The 15,439-nt window shown below is 51.9% G+C and overlaps 7 protein-coding genes across 7 annotated transcripts; 3 read left to right on the forward strand and 4 right to left on the reverse strand.

Annotated features, from left to right (window-relative positions):
- Positions 1-43: 43 nt before the first annotated feature.
- Positions 44-814, reverse strand: J4E83_000992 (uncharacterized protein; the record flags this gene model as incomplete). The annotated part of the gene is made up of 1 exon (XM_049327949.1): positions 44-814. The coding sequence occupies one exon, from the start codon at positions 812-814 to the stop codon at positions 44-46; it is 771 nt and encodes a 256-aa protein (XP_049192467.1).
- Positions 815-2,080: 1,266 nt separating this feature from the next.
- J4E83_000993 (uncharacterized protein) lies at positions 2,081-3,793 on the forward strand (the record flags this gene model as incomplete). Its single annotated transcript, XM_049327950.1, has 4 exons — positions 2,081-2,084; positions 2,142-2,316; positions 2,372-2,752; positions 2,809-3,793. The coding sequence occupies 4 exons, from the start codon at positions 2,081-2,083 to the stop codon at positions 3,791-3,793; spliced, it is 1,545 nt and encodes a 514-aa protein (XP_049192468.1).
- A 305-nt stretch (positions 3,794-4,098) lies between these two features.
- J4E83_000994 (uncharacterized protein) lies at positions 4,099-6,127 on the reverse strand (the record flags this gene model as incomplete). Its single annotated transcript, XM_049327951.1, has 2 exons — positions 4,099-4,209; positions 4,259-6,127. The coding sequence occupies 2 exons, from the start codon at positions 6,125-6,127 to the stop codon at positions 4,099-4,101; spliced, it is 1,980 nt and encodes a 659-aa protein (XP_049192469.1).
- Positions 6,128-6,736: 609 nt separating this feature from the next.
- On the reverse strand, positions 6,737-8,134 carry J4E83_000995 (uncharacterized protein; the record flags this gene model as incomplete). Its single annotated transcript, XM_049327952.1, has 1 exon — positions 6,737-8,134. One exon carries the CDS (start codon positions 8,132-8,134, stop codon positions 6,737-6,739), a length of 1,398 nt encoding a protein of 465 aa, XP_049192470.1.
- Positions 8,135-8,406: 272 nt separating this feature from the next.
- On the forward strand, positions 8,407-9,376 carry J4E83_000996 (uncharacterized protein; the record flags this gene model as incomplete). The annotated part of the gene is made up of 4 exons (XM_049327953.1): positions 8,407-8,474; positions 8,527-8,699; positions 8,748-8,784; positions 8,833-9,376. 4 exons carry the CDS (start codon positions 8,407-8,409, stop codon positions 9,374-9,376), a joined length of 822 nt encoding a protein of 273 aa, XP_049192471.1.
- An 801-nt stretch (positions 9,377-10,177) lies between these two features.
- On the forward strand, positions 10,178-11,746 carry J4E83_000997 (uncharacterized protein; the record flags this gene model as incomplete). The annotated part of the gene is made up of 3 exons (XM_049327954.1): positions 10,178-10,290; positions 10,337-11,522; positions 11,576-11,746. 3 exons carry the CDS (start codon positions 10,178-10,180, stop codon positions 11,744-11,746), a joined length of 1,470 nt encoding a protein of 489 aa, XP_049192472.1.
- Positions 11,747-13,627: 1,881 nt separating this feature from the next.
- Positions 13,628-14,573, reverse strand: J4E83_000998 (uncharacterized protein; the record flags this gene model as incomplete). The annotated part of the gene is made up of 2 exons (XM_049327955.1): positions 13,628-13,755; positions 13,811-14,573. 2 exons carry the CDS (start codon positions 14,571-14,573, stop codon positions 13,628-13,630), a joined length of 891 nt encoding a protein of 296 aa, XP_049192473.1.
- Between the last annotated feature and the right edge of the window lie 866 nt (positions 14,574-15,439).

Genomic DNA, 15,439 nt, shown 5'->3' on the forward strand with positions numbered 1-15,439 from the left:
AGCGACCTGTCGGAGTACTATCCATTCAAAATATATATGAGCTTTACATTGTCCCGCTCTGGAGGGGCAGGGATGGAATAACACCCGTCTCAGGCGAGCAATTCACATACTCAAACAAAGCGTCGCCCTTATCGATGACACATACCTCGTGCCATGTTCGGAATCTCCTCTCATCTCCAAACGCCTTATAATGTGCAAGTGCACCACCGTAGATCTTCAGATGCGACGCGTGGCTTTTGGCCCAATGCTCTAAATCTTCGAGATTGGCGAAGAAACCCGCGCCACACGATTCCTTTCGCTCTTCCTTACTACCACAAGGGGATTGTACATCCTCATTACGAAGATATTGGATACTGAGAGCTCCAGTCTCCGTTGAATTCTCATGCAGATAACTAAGACCTTGCTTCAGAGTCGGTTCGAGCTTCTGCTCATACGAATCTGCTTCCTCCTTGCCGCAGTTCTCCCAATGCTGGCCAGAGCGAATGTGGACCATGTTCTCGTGATTGGTGCCAGTCAGGTGTTGGCCTATGCTATTTGGCATTGGGTTTGGACGCGGCATGTCAGCTGCTCGGGGGAAAAGATCGTGTGCGGAATCTGGAATGCGGTCTCGAGCTGCTCCCCAGTACGTGCTTAGGTTGTGTTCTTCGGTGCTGGCTCCAGGTAGTCTCGCTAGTCCGGGAAGATAGTCAAGACCAGAATAGTTCGTTTCGAGACGTGATACTGATGTCTTGAAGCCTTCGTGCCATAGCCCGATGAGTGGCTGACCAGCGGTGGATATATTCTGATGTATATTTCTGAGGTTCAATGACTTCATGGCACGATTGTGTCTTGCTTCATCGCTCCAATAGCACACCCACACGATCCCTTCGATGCGACTGTAATTGTCTAGCGTGGTGAATGCTTCTACTGCTTCTGGCGCATCGCTTTGTCTCAGCCATTGCTGGATAGCACAGACGCCTTCTTCTTCTGCCTTAGCAGCTACAGCGCTGTCCTCATGCTGCTCGATACCAACGTAAGATGTAAATACTTGTTCGACATTGGTGGGTAGGCTGAGTTTCCATCGAGGGATGGGAACGCGATGATTTCGAGGTTTGCGCAAGGGATACAGGCGAGCGGGGCAAGACATTTGGCCTGTTTCAAAATGCCGACTGATATGATACAAGGTATCTTGAAGGACCCGGGGCTGGAATCTTCTGTTCTAAAGACGAATTGTGGCGAGACCCCGCATCCTCAGCCTTATCTCGGCATTAGCTTTCAAGAGGTAGTCTTTACGTACTCTAGTCCGTGTTGTCCACGTCCCCAAGTCCACCTTCGGCGACGCGGATACCTGATGGCACCTGGGCAGCGTCCTCCAGACAGTAGCCGCCTGCAGCATCTGCATGTAGTATCAGACTCTTGCACAGGGGACAAAGAGCTGTTGCGCTTTGTAATGCTCAACAGTTAGCATGATAGAGCGAGACAGCCAAGCTTGAGCGTTGAGCGAATCGTGGCGTCGATGTGGCGGCGCGTCTCCCCGCACTTTCGGACTTTCAGCGCTTGGCACTTACGGACATTCGGACTTCTCAATCCCAACGTTCTTTCGCGATCTTCCCCAGCGACTCGAAACGCCTTAAACCCCATAACGCGTCAGGCACCACGCCAGGCGCACGTCCAAAGACCCAGATCAATGCCAGTTTGGGGACGACTTAAGTAGGGCTCACGCGTGTTGTTCTCCAAATGTTTGTGAGACTCCTCTGCGACATGTCGCAGCGTCACGAACGGCCGAGTTATGCCTAACCCGACCTGTCGGATGCGTAACGTGTTTGCTGATCGTGAAAACAGGCCGGCTGGGCAGTGCACGATATGGTGTTGGATATATATCATGGTGGTTAGCGATTTGTATTTTGTTCTGTAGACTGGTTCTCGACTTCTCCTTCACCTCTCTCTACTTGCACTTTTTTTTTCGCTTCGTCGCCTGCTGGTATTGGCAAACCGCTGGACGGCGTTTTCTCTTCTTTTTGCTACCTTTCGCATTCGATCTTCAAGAGACGCGGGCCGTCCCTTCCGCATTAACTCCATTTGAATATCAAAGCCGGTCATCATGGGTTGGGGTGTATTGGAAAGCACGCGGTCAGCATTTCCTCGGGGTACCTCTAGATTAGGGGTCAAGGATACGAGCGACGACAAGGTACCCGAACTGGATACTTCCAAAAGGAATGGAGGCATTGTACTCTCCCCGCAACCGTCCGATGACCCAAACGACCCTCTGAACTGGAGTTTGAAGTGGAAATGCATTCATCTGCTCATCCTCGCTTTCGGTTCTGCAGTCACGAACGCGTAAGTCTTTCTCATACGGATTGGACTGACAAATCCTTACGCTCATCTATCGTAGAACCACGACTATGCTTACCCCAGGCTTGGAGCCTCTCACCGAAAAGATCCAGAGCAATGAGGGCGATGTGTCGACATGGCTGCTTACAGCACCAACATTCTGGACTTCAGCCGCAGCTTTCGTCGCGGTTGCGGGAACGGACGTTTGGGGGAGAAGACCGTTCTACATCTGGAGCGTTGTACTGCTTGCTCTAGCCAACTTCGCGGCTTACCTTTCTTCAACATTTCCCATGCTAGCCGTCGCTCGAACAGCTGGTGGTCTCTTCTCTGCACCTTTGTTCACCCTCCTTACCGCAACGATCAGCGACATTTTCTTCGTTCACCAACGAGGTCGATCTATCGCGGTGTGGAATCTGATGCTGAACTCTGGAGCTCAAGTTGGGTGAGTTATAACAATAACCCGTCACCTCTCTAGCTGCTAACAAAGGCTCCTTCTAGCCAAATTATCGCCGGTTTCGTCACCGATCAGTTCGGCGTTTCCGCCAACTTCCTCATCACCGCCCTCATCTACTCAGCTCTGATCCCCGTATTCTACCTAACGATCTTCGAGTCGGCCTACTTCAACCGTAAGACGGACTATGTCACAACAATTCACGTGCCCGCCGATAAGCTAAGCGCAGAATGGGATGAGGAAGATCTAAAGGCCTCCGTTCGACCTGCAAGGCAGACATACAACGAGAAGCTAGCTCTGTCTCGCGGCCGACTCTCGGATAAGTCGTTCTTCAAAGGCATTATCAAGCCCCTTGGCCTCATCAGCTCACCCATCGTCTTCTACAGCTGCTTTCTCAACACCACAGTGTTCCTGTTCCTGGCTGGCATGTCCACCTTCATGTCAATCTTGTTGTCATCTCCTCCATATGATTTGACACCCAGTCAGATCGGTCTGACCAACTTGCCTTTATTTGTGGTCGGTCTACTGTCTGGGCCATTTTTTGGCTGGATGTCTGACGCTTCGGTTGGCCTGATGGCGCGCCACAACGGTACCACTAAAGGCATGGTCGAGCCCGAATTCCGCCTCGTACTCCTCTTGCTTTCAACCCCAATCACCATGGTCGGCTTGATTGGTCTGGGTGCTTCTTTCCAGAACAGTCTGCCCCTAGTCTGGATTCTCGTTTGGATGACAGTCACCAACGTGGGTAGTGTCGCTGGTGTGCAGATCGCCATCGCCTACGTCATCGACTGTCACCCCGAGCATTCTGCTCAAGCTTTCTCTTCCATCAATATGATCTCCGCCGGTGCTGTCACCGTTGGTATTACTCCGATGATTGGCTGGCTTGATACTGCTGGACCTATGGCAGTCTTCGGAACTCTAGCATCAGCCGCTGCCATTGTTACCGGAGCTGCACTTCCACTCTATGTCTTCGGCAAGAAGATTCGCGCTTGGTATGAGAGTGCACCGTGGGCCCAGAAGCTTCTTGATTGAGCGTGGAGACAATAAAGAAACGGGACATTTCAGGCATACCGTAGGAGGCGAAAGGTAGACAGCAGTCATTACCAAAGTTTACACCACTACTGCAAGGAGACAAAATCCAGTCACTCACTCGTATTCGGCAATAGAAATCTCCAAGCATACCATCATTCATTTCACCCAATGTATTACTTAGAAGCCTGTAGCCCAGCACTAGACATGCCATGAAGACACATGACATCAATGCAATTTCTCATTTTCGTTCATTGTTGACCACTAGGGTTATGCAGCGATCGAATTTTTATCGGATACAGCCACTCCTAATTTGCAGCATTCCGCACCTTCGCATCTTCGACTGCTTTATCCCAGCTTGTTCGCCATATGAATACACCTTCAATGGCAGCCACTATGCCAAGAGCAATCGCAGGTCCCTGTGACATGTTAACAGATGTTAGATTAGGTGTCAGCAGCGGAACTTACACTCCAAAGCCCATACAACCCCCAATGTGGTGATCCAAACCCGGTGCCGAAGCTGATTGGGATACCAACGACATAGTAGGCGAACAATCCAACATAGCCACCAATCTCCTGCCTGCCCAAGCCACGCAAGATACCGTTACAGTTGGCGGCTAACGCATCAAAGACCTGGAAAGTCGCGCATAGCGGTAGGAGCTTTGCGACCATGTCTATGACTTCTTCGTCCGGTGTAAATAGGCGAGGAATAGCTTCGCGAAGAAGCGAAAGGAGTAGTAAGTTGAAGATGCCGACAAGGATAGAGGCAAAGACGGCTACCTTGGCTGCTGTCTTTGCTGGAACCGCCAGGGTTGCGCCGATGAGATTAGCTATGCGCGTGGACGCTGCCACGCTCATGGGAAACGGTATTTGGAAGGTGATGCCGGTAATCGAGCCCAGCACAGACTGCGCCGCAAGTTCAGTTGGGCCAAGCCACGATGAGCTCAACGTCAAGATCTCAAAAGCCAGAAACTCGGCAAGCACCATGATCAAGCCGGGAAGCGCAAGTTTCACCATCGGCATCCAGTTCCTGAGCGCTCGTCGATCGAACCCACCCCAGCATTGGTATCCGTCGATGAACCTGACGTAGAGAAACAATAGCAGAGGAAGAACATTTTCGGTGATCGAGACAGCAATGGGTGCGCCGATGAATCCCCAGCCAAGATGCCACACCATGAACCAGTTGAGGAAAGCGTTGAGTGGCGCGCAAATGAGGAGAATGTACATAGTCGCGCTGAAGATACCTTGCGCCTGTACATAGCGTTTCCCGCTTTCGAAGGCCGCATAGCCGGGCGCTCCGAAGATGAGAACCTTCAAGTACAGTCCGGCTAGGCGTGCCGTTTCCTTCTCTGGAACGATGAGCGAGAGGATCTGTGTGCCAAAGGCCCATATGAGCGATATTGGTATGGTGATCAAGAGGAGAAAGTACAACATGCGTTGCAGTTGCAGCCCAACGAGATGGGGACGCCCCGAGCCGTATGCTTGTGCACACAAGGTATCGAGCGAAGTCGCTAGACCCTGGTATACTGCATAGCCCGTTATCGACGCCGTCATACTCGCCAGACTCACAGCTCCTAGTTCAGTTTTGCCAATGTGTCCGACGGTGAAGATACTCGCTACTGGCAAGCTATACTGTAGTAGGAATGTCAAGATGAGCGGTGCGGAACTCTTGGTTAAGACTTTAGCTTCTCGCTGCCAGCTCGTGTTGATCTTCCCTGCTGCAACCGCCTCGTTCCATTTCTTGTTGATTGTCTTGGGTGAATCCAACCCCCCGTATGGTTGGCCTGGATTACCTTCAGATGCTCCCAATAGCGCTGTTCGCTCGGAGGGTGATTCGACTGCGCTTTCCTCGTCTGGCGTGCTCTTGACTTTCCGCAGTCCTGAAATTGACATTCTAGATCGCACTCGATCAAAGGGTCCCTCGCTTCCAGCTCTTGGGTGCTTGGGCGGAATCAGATGGTTGTCGCGGAGCAGACTCCGCTCTTCGTCTCGCACGGTCTCCCTCTCTTTCTTCGACAGATGACTGTGTTTCTTCCATGACGTTGGTAGATGACTCCTTTCGGGTACGCTGGACGATATTATGGCGGTGGATCGTGATCCTGGGTTGACCCAGGAAGGCCGGCGATAAGAATTTATCATGGAATATTGCTGCCGGATTGTATCCGAACCCGAGGAAGACTGATCGTCATCTTCAGATGCAGACTCGTCTTCCTCGCGATCTCGTGCAATAGCCTCTTCTGCTATACCCTGTGACTGAGTGAAGCCCTCCATTTGAGATGCGACATCGTTTGCGAAATCGTTGACAGAATGTTCTGCTGGTATCGTTGGCGGGGCCATTGCTGATGGGTTTGAAGCGCGAATCCAAGATCAGATGCGCCACCCACTCATAAATATGTTGGTGAAAGAAGAACGCAGAGATATAGAAGGCAGGACTACCAGAAAGTCAAAGAGTGGGGACTGACTGATATGGGCCTCGCATATGACTATTGCATTGGCTGACAGAATTCGTATGCATGGTCTAATGCGGCAGCTGCAAGCGAAAATAGTGTTAGCTTCCGCCCTGGCTTAGATACATGACAAGCGGCAGGAAAGGGCGCACGTCGTGACTCTAACCTGCACGATTATGACTATTCGGCGGTTGCGGCAGGTTGAGGGCCGGCTGATCTTTGCAGGATATCGTCGGCTGAGGCTGATTTTCGTGACCTAGCGCGCGTGCGCACAGTCAACCAAAGGTGGAATGCCTCATCGGCTCGTACTACGCCGGACCCCGATCACGTCACCGAATATTTTTAATGATTCAGCGTCAAACGAAAGGCACGATGTGTAAAGAGGCTTTTTTTCGAACACGACGACAACAAAGGTCCGGAGTAAATTAGAAGTAGTCACAAGTCATTACTAGTCTTGTGGAATGATTGCTAAGGGGTATGATGTGCCGCAAAAATAACTCTAAACAACGACTCTTCGCAAACCTTCCGTGCCACCAAGTATCCTCCTTCCAGTAATAGCATCTCTTCCTTTACCGCTCTCCCATCTTCCTTCTCGGCTTCCCTCTTCCCTACCCCAGCCCTCATCTTCTGCTTCTCCATCATCACCCGTTCGAAATCCTGCAGCACCCTCCATGAAGGCGACCTGGCGGTCGTGATCACCCCCAACCCACCTGTGTATGCAAGTGTAGCAATATACATATCCCGTAGGCGAGGCTGTGGGTGTTATGATGGGTGTTACGCAGATGGGGCATAATGTTGACAAGGGTGGTATGGGTACCGTGAGGATCGGGAGGAGGGTGGTTGAGGATATCGGAGGGTCGATGCGTTGTGGTTGGTCCGACAAAGACGATGTCGGACGTGCCTTCTCGGAAGACTCTCCCTGTTTCGAAGGTTGCTTCGCGGATGGCGGTAACGAAGGTAATATTGGCGGTGGTAGGTCGATGTTTTCAGCGGCTTTCCTCGATAGCTGTCGGGCGAAGTCTGAAGCATGCCACCATTCTAGGAACTTGAGCGCGAAGATACTGGTTGGAAGAAGAATCTTCAGCGAACTCAACAAGCGCGGCTCTATGCTCCTCGCAATGTTCCTTGGCGAGAAGATGGATCCGCCTTCTCCAGGCCGCGCCGGGCCAACCTTCCTCGGCGCCGTCGCAATCTCAATCGCCCTGTGATCCGCCTCTCCCAGTCTTCGTATACGCGAGCCGATCAGCCACATGAATGGAGAATGATACTTGGTCCCATCAAAGAGGTAGGCCATGTTGAAGGCCAGCAAGGAAAAGTAGTAAGCAGCATTTACACTCGGATATATGTTGCGTAGAAACCACTTGTAGTAGTGCATCAGCCTCTCCTTCACGCTGGCCCCTGCTCTTAATCCTTCTCTGTCACGGTTGTACCCGGGTCCCAAAAGGTTGGCATGCGCAGCGTGGACATCGTAGCCCTCGTCGAACTTCCTCTTCAGCCATGGGAGGCCGACCAGGACGGCGAGGTTCTTCCATATGTCGCCATTGCCCAGCTTGACAGCCTCTCGTACACTGTCCGATGCGCCCAATTGTGCGCGCGGTATCTCGCCTCCTCGCACTTTCAGCACCCGGGCGCGCTTCAGCCCGTAGAAGTTCTCGGTGAATGATCCGCCGTATGTGCGAAGGAAGTGGCGCTCCACGAGCAGCATAAGCAGCGCGTAGACTTCATCGAAGGAATTGAGTATGGGGAGCAGGTAGCGTGGATATCGGGGTGTTGTGATGGCGAGGAGGTAGCGCAGCGACGGGGGCAGGAGCGATGCGAGCTGTTGCTCGGACAGGAGTTCGAAGAGCGAGGGCTTGAGGTCGTCTATGCCATGCTGGAGGGCGGGGAGGAACTCCATGTCGGCCTGTGAGAGGGACAGGGAGATCGGATGATCATGGGGTTGGGGTTGATGAGTGTTGTGGCATCGTCGGCTTCGCGATAGTTGATGCGGCAGGTACGCGCAGCCGAGGCAGGAGCGCTCGGGGCTAGCCGTCACCTCCGCGTCCGCTCGACGCGTGAGCTCCTTCCTACGTCACATGCTTCCCCAGGCGGCAACTGACACCACTGCGCTTCAGTCATAGCAGATGTAGCAGCAACACGCCCTCGTATACAACAATCTACTCCGCCACGATGTATTCAGACGACCCAAGATGTACCGAACTCGCGTATCCCGACCTGGTCAACTTTGGCGTCTCCGTGTAAGCCTGCCCTGTTCGTCGCATGTCAACACAGCTAATCACCGTCGCGTAGCTTCATAGTCCTCGGAATACTCGTATCCTACCTTCCACAGCACTACAAGATCATATCGCGTCGGTCATCGCGTGGTCTGAGCCCCATGTTCGTCCTTCTAGGGACTGTGTCGGGAACCGCTAGCATCGCGAATATATTGACCCTGCCAGAAAGCACAAGGGATATGGGATGCTGTAAGGAGATCGGAAGCTTCCCATGCGCAGCAGCTATGCTCGGGATAGTACAGATCGGGGTGCAGTGGAGTTGTTTCTTCTTCATGTACGGTACTCTCAACCGTCCAGCATACTAGACACTAACAACTGACAGCATGCTACTCTTCCTCATCTTCTTCCCTCGAGGCAGTTCACCAGCTATAGAAGAAGAACAAGATACCGACATGCCCACATGGAAAGAGGCCGTCCTCGTCCTAGGTGTTTCGCTCGCCTTCTTCGTCGTCGCATTCATCGGCTCCGTCGTTTTCGTATACGCGCTCCCTTCACACGTTCGCGGATGGGCAAACTTCCTCGGCTTGCTTGCTACCGTCCTTGCCGCTATACAATACATACCACAGATCCTCATGACTTGGAGACTACAGGAAACCGGAAGTCTATCCATCCCTATGATGTGCATTCAGACACCGGGGAGCTTCGTCTTTGCCGCAAGTCTATATGCGAGGCTAGGACCTGGAGGCTGGAGTGCTTGGGGCTTGTTCATCTTTACGGGCATCCTCCAGGGTTTCCTACTCGCTATGGGGTTGTCTTTCGTTCTGAGAGATAGAAAGAAGCAGAGAGACCAGCAGCTTGCTGATGCCGATGGGAACGGCATTGCTGGTGATAGCGAGCGAGCGCCATTGCTGCATGGTGAAAGATGACATCTTGATTCTTGATACCACTGATATCCAATCTCGCCTAACAATTCTAATACTCTCACATTTCTCTTCCATACAGACTTCTTACCGAGTACGCTTCCTTACATTTACTCTGTTCATGGGCTTGGAAGCGCCCAGAGACGGACCTTGACATCGAGGTACTCGCGCCCTTCGCGAGCTATATATGCTGGCGTCGCCTCACTCAGATCAAGATAAGATACATCACATTCTTCGCAACTGTGGGATCCAACTCAGCCGCATGAACTCACCAAAAATATTCCAGTCACAGTTTTCTGTTATCATGGATCATAGTCCCAGATTCATATTCAGTTCGCCGCTCGGACACGCCAACAACCAATACCCAGGAGCCATGACACGGAACGTACTCATCGGTGAAGCTTGCATCGCTTTCAATCGGTCAACCAGAGACCGTTCGGATATATCGACTTCTCTGGTCACCTTGCGATAGAAGAGACAGGATTCGTGACGATGGTAACCTTCCCGCCAAGCCAGTCTATCGCCCTTTGGGCAGGTATCAATGTCTGCCCCTTGGCAACTTGGCAAAGACCGATCTACTCTCTTGTGACCTTCTTTTCCGGACACAGCACCTGCAAGACGATGATAAGAGTGGGCCAGGCACGGTGTTCCGCGCTCAAACAAGCTGCATTTACCCAAGAAGCCGGAACGTCCAGTGGCGGGAAACATGCGTATATGAGTTCGGTGCCGCCACCTAAACATGGGAGACGTTACTCGCACGCTCGTCACATCTGGATCCTGGAGAAGCTAACCGATTAAAGTGACAACATGAAGGTTTCCAGTGCTATCGTCCTTGCGGGCGCTGCGCAAGCATTCGCTGCTGTGCGACCCCGGCCTATGGTATCATCTGGACCAATCCAGGCTGAGATCAAGACTGAGAAGTATGGACGTCTATTCGTTGATTCGACGGCACACTGACTTTTTCAGGTTGATGGGTAACCTCAAAGCTTTTGACTCTATCGCAAAAGCAAATGGCGGCAACCGTGCTTTCGGTCTTCCGGGCTACGCTGCATCTGTTGACTACATGCTCGCCAAAACCCAGAACACACACTTCAAGACATGGACTCAGGATTTCCCGGCTCTTTTCAACAAGATTGAGTCAATTGAATTCAGTGTGAGCAACAGCTCTTACCGTGTCATTGGATTGTCCTACTCGCCATCGACCACTCCGGAAGGATTGACGCTCCCGCTTGTACTGGGTGCCTCTGGACCCGAAGGTTGCACAAACGAAGCCTACGACAACTTGGATGTTGAGGGCAAGATCGTTCTGGTACAAAGAGGGGCCTGCCCTGATGGTACTACCCTCGCTGGGCGCATGAAGCCTGCCGCTGCCGCTGGTGCTTCTGCAGTAATCATCTACGCAAGCGACACTGCGAATGTTACCGGTGGCACGTTGTCCAACCCTAACCCCGAATACGTGTCAACCGGCTACATTAACCTTGCCGACGCTGAACCCCTCGTCGCACGCCTCAAGGCCGGCGAAGCTATCGAAGCGTACTTCCAGCAGACCCAGACCGTAGAAACACGCATCACACAGAACGTCTTCACCGAGACCAAAGACGGTGACCCAACTAACGTCATTATGCTCGGTGCGCATCTTGACAGTGTACAAGCCGGCGCTGGTATCAACGACGACGGCTCAGGCAGCACACTCATCCTCGAGATTGCCAAGGCGCTCAGGAGATACAACGTCAAGAACAAGGTCCGATTCGCATGGTGGGGCGCGGAGGAAAACGGTCTTCTTGGATCCAAGTACTACACACAGAACTTGAACGCCACAGAAGCGAACAACATCCTCACATACCTCAACTTCGACATGGTTTCCCGCGGCTACTTTGGTGTCTTCGATGGTGATGGCAGCACTTTCAACCTCACGGGTGCGCCAGGATCAGCAGCCATCGAGAAGCTCTTCGTTGAGCATTTCCAGAAGGAGGGAGTAAACGTGACAGCCGCACGCTTCACCGGTGGAAGTGACTACCAATCTTTCATGAACATTGGCAAGCCTGTTGGAGGCCTCCACACTGGAACTGGTGTCGAGCAAGACCCTTGCTACCACCAAGCTTGCGACACCATTGACAACCCCAACCCGGAGACACTTTTCATCAACGCCAAGGTAAGCACCAAGAAACCAGGTTGCACAGTGAGAACATCTGCTAACACACATAGGCTGCTGCACACGTACTTTCCATCCTTGCCACCAAGGGTGAGCAGATCATTCCCAAGAGCCCAGTGAACGCCAGCATGATCACTGAGCGTGGTATCATCGGTGTTGAGCCAAGATGGACGCTGCCTGCAGAAGGAGAAATGCACCTGGCTACTTGCGGACATGAGGTCTAATCGTCTAGATCAAAAGACGTGTATATAGCAAGGGTTACAGTCAAGGCCAAAAAAAGATCATGAAATGAAGTGAATGAACATCAATCGTGCCACTCGTTAGATTCCTAGATATTCCTGTTCCCGTCGGCATTAAACCCATAGCTGTGACAAATAACATTGTGTTGTGTTATGCTGTATCCTGGCTCTTTCCCCCAAAGCCACGTATTCACGCTTTCTTCCCACCCACTTTCGCAAACATCCTAGACATGAGACTCACTTTATTCCGCTCGTGATGGTTCAAGTGCTTCGCCTCATCAACACAGAAATTCAGGGCAATCGCTCTCTTCGCTACAGAGGTAGCTTCGACAAGGAGATGCTGACCCTTTATCGCGGGTGGTTGACTTTCTGGCAGTGTCTCGTAGCGTGTGGAGCTAACGGAGCAAGCTGTGTCGTGGGTCATCCGTAACCGGCGTTCGGTGACTTTCGCACTTTTCCTGTGATTTCTGTGCCGTGCGACAGGTATGGACTTCTCGGTGGGTACGACGGCGCCACATCGTGCGTGCTTGTATGCGGTAGGTAGCTCTATTTTCGGTGGGTCTTGAGACTTCGAGTCTGGCGTTGTTGCGTTCGAATGACTGCACACTGCACGGCTAATGGATGACTTGCGTTCTGCAACCAGCTCATACAGGGCTCTTGAACTTTCATGCGATCGTTCTTTCCTCTTCTTTGATTGCTCTACTTTTGGCGTAGGAACCTGGAATGTGAGTTCATGCGTGATCTCGGAAGGCGCGTTTACTCTGGGCTCGGGGTCGGATGATACGAAGTCTTTGCTGGTCCGTGTCTTTGATCCGACTGTTTCCAAAAACCTTGCGCTGTCGCTGCGGTGTAGATGAGGTGCTGAAAGGTCGAGGTCGTCGTCCTGGTCTTCATGGGGAGCAATGGCCATTGCATCCTCGTTGAGATCGATCGACGGTCGGGATACCGAGTATATGCTTTCGCTTCCATCGGAATCCTGGTAACCCCGTTCCTGTACACTGACATCAGGAGTATTATCGCCCACGCATGTATCTGCTTCAGACATCGCGTCGTCCAGCTCATCCTCACGATACAATAGCATGTTGCTCTCGTATCTGACACATTGCCTGATTTTGTCTCTCAGTTGGTCCTCGAAGTATACTTCGTCACCTTCACCATCTTTTCCTTTCATGGGACAAAGATCCAACAATCCATTTCTCTCTGCCAATTGCGCCTTGAAATACCCCCCGTGCCCATACCAGCCTTCCACCGTTGCTCTTATCGCTGCAGGGCATTCATAACCTATACCCCATCCTGTGTGGGTGAGCACATCGTATAGATACTGGCGCACGACAGTGAATCCATCGTTCTCGTCCGGCAAGGCGTGTGCGGGCGTATCATCGCGGGTATCCAATCGTATAAAACTGTCAGAAGAAGGTAGTCGGAACTGGCTCCAGCTCAAGGCTCGATATCGGTCTCGCGCAAGCTTCTGGGTCTTAACAAGACTGATCGGGTTGATGGGATCCGAGGATGGGCAGGGCTCTGGGTGGCGCATTGCGACGGCGGTAATTTATCGAGGCAGGAACTTGTGTAGTGGCGATCCAGACCCTAGAAGGTCTATATCTATGGGCTGAAGTGGCAATTTCGAGACTACCAGTTTGGAGATCAAGGGACGTAGCGTAAGTTTGATTCTTGCAACAACAATTTAATGAAGAAGACACATTCAGGTAGACGCTGGATTACAGTGGGAGTTAATGTGTGTTTCGTTTAGCTGCTTAAGTTTGTCACATCCAAACTCTAATGTGGTCGTACCAAAGTGATGTTGGTAAATTAAATTTTCGGGGTCGTGTATGGCCCCAGTGGAGCCAATCATGGGCTTCCGCAATCTCATGGCCGTGAACGCTGGGAGCGGGTTTCAGCAATTCTCCAGAAAATGGTACCATCGTATACTCCTCGAATATCGGCCTTGCGCATCCTTCCGTCCTGTGGCCATAGCAGGATGTACATGGCTATCCCTATTAAATGTCAGTATCGTATGCTCAGTCCGTGAGGTGATGATCCGCAACTCACATTCTAAGGCACCCGCAAACCATCCGAAGAAATCATTCGCGCAACATTGGCCTGCCCAAACGTCGTATAGATCTCGCCCGGTCAGGTAGTCCTTGCCTCCCGCATATTTCTCGAATATCGCATCGAAGCGTCGCGTGTCCAGCTCGGCATCTAAGTCGTACGCGCCAGTGGTGCTTCCGTGTCTGTTGCGGTTGACATTATCAAGGTAGATGGCAAAGAGCGGGTGCGGCAGGAAAGAACTCTGGGTGCTGTAAGATGAGCACACAGCCATGGTAACCGCTGCCCATAGACACAAAGCGATGTTAAAGCCGAGTTTATGGAAGCCAATGAATATGTCCCATGGGTAGATCACTCCGTCCTGATCGGCGTCCCAGAAGTCGCAATGCCGGCGTAGAGCACTTCGTCGGGTGTTGGGCCTGCCCTGAACGTTACGATGCGTGATCACTTTCGTGTTCCTTATCGTTTCTATGCTTTGCTTGTCATCGTAGGATTCGGGTGTAGCGTTAGCCTCGCCGTTTCCTCTGGAGGTGCCGTTGCATATATCCCCAACTCCAGCTAGCCAGTTGATCGTCTTGAACGCGATGGCATCTTCGTGTTCATCTACGAAAGTCTTAGTAGAAGCCGACAGCGACTGGTCGCGAGACTTGTCATCACTATTTTCCGCACTAACGACTTCTGGAAGTTCGGGGCCGCTAGTTGCCGGTTTGTTGCTTGTGAAGTTGAAAGTTGCCTTGGCGGAGAAGATATTGAGCTGGACTGTCATTGTGTAGTCGACTTGTGGGCAGGGACGTTGACGACCTAGGATCGCGCAAGCAGAAGAAGCAGAAGACATGTCGCAAGTACCTTGCTTCCTGCGAATTACCATCATCTGACGTATGTCTTGGCGTTCAGTTTGGGATGCGATACCCATTTGTTCTTACCCTTTATGTGACCCTTGCATCCTTCTGAGGCTGGAACTTGTTTTGCTCGTCGTCCACCGCCTGCGCCGTCTCTCTTCATCTTTATCGCTACGTAAGCCCGATGTTGGCGCGAACCATTCAAGCAGATGTTTGTGGCGTCGCTTCGGTAGAGACGCGTGTTTGTAGCGTGGCAAAGACGCGTCTCAATGGATTGGAGACGTCTTAAGGGTTCGCTGCACATAATTCATGCGTCGACTAGCGACATTACACCGACTCGATGCAAGAGCACGCGATGGGGGATCGAAGGAATTCAGACGTTGTAGCATTGAGCGCAAACGATGCTTACCGAGAGCATGTGGGATGGCCAGCTTTCCCACAAGCTCCGCGTTTCGGCTAAGCCCCGCTCCACACATCTGCGACCCCGCTCGCCACACACTAGAGTGTTGAACTTTGGGGGTCCGTAAAACTCTGGCGGCCTGCTGATCAAATGTGACGTCTAACATTATGAATTATGTTTCTCGCGATTTTGTCATCAAACACCAGAAACACGGTTGTGTAGTGTACGTCTCCTCCAACCCTCTTCTCAAGAAGTCTGTCTAACCGCCAATACAGGTAGTGGTTATCACTCCAGATTTTGACTTCTATCAAACTTTCTGGTAACCCCGGTTCGGTATGTCTATCGCATTCCACTGTTCGATGTCAAATTCTAACAGTTGAACAGAACCCGGGC

The sequence above is a fragment of the Alternaria metachromatica genome, assembly GCF_023757995.1.
Source record: "Alternaria metachromatica strain BMP 0045 chromosome Unknown scaffold_2, whole genome shotgun sequence".
In the NCBI taxonomy this organism is placed as follows: Eukaryota; Fungi; Ascomycota; class Dothideomycetes; order Pleosporales; family Pleosporaceae; genus Alternaria; species Alternaria metachromatica.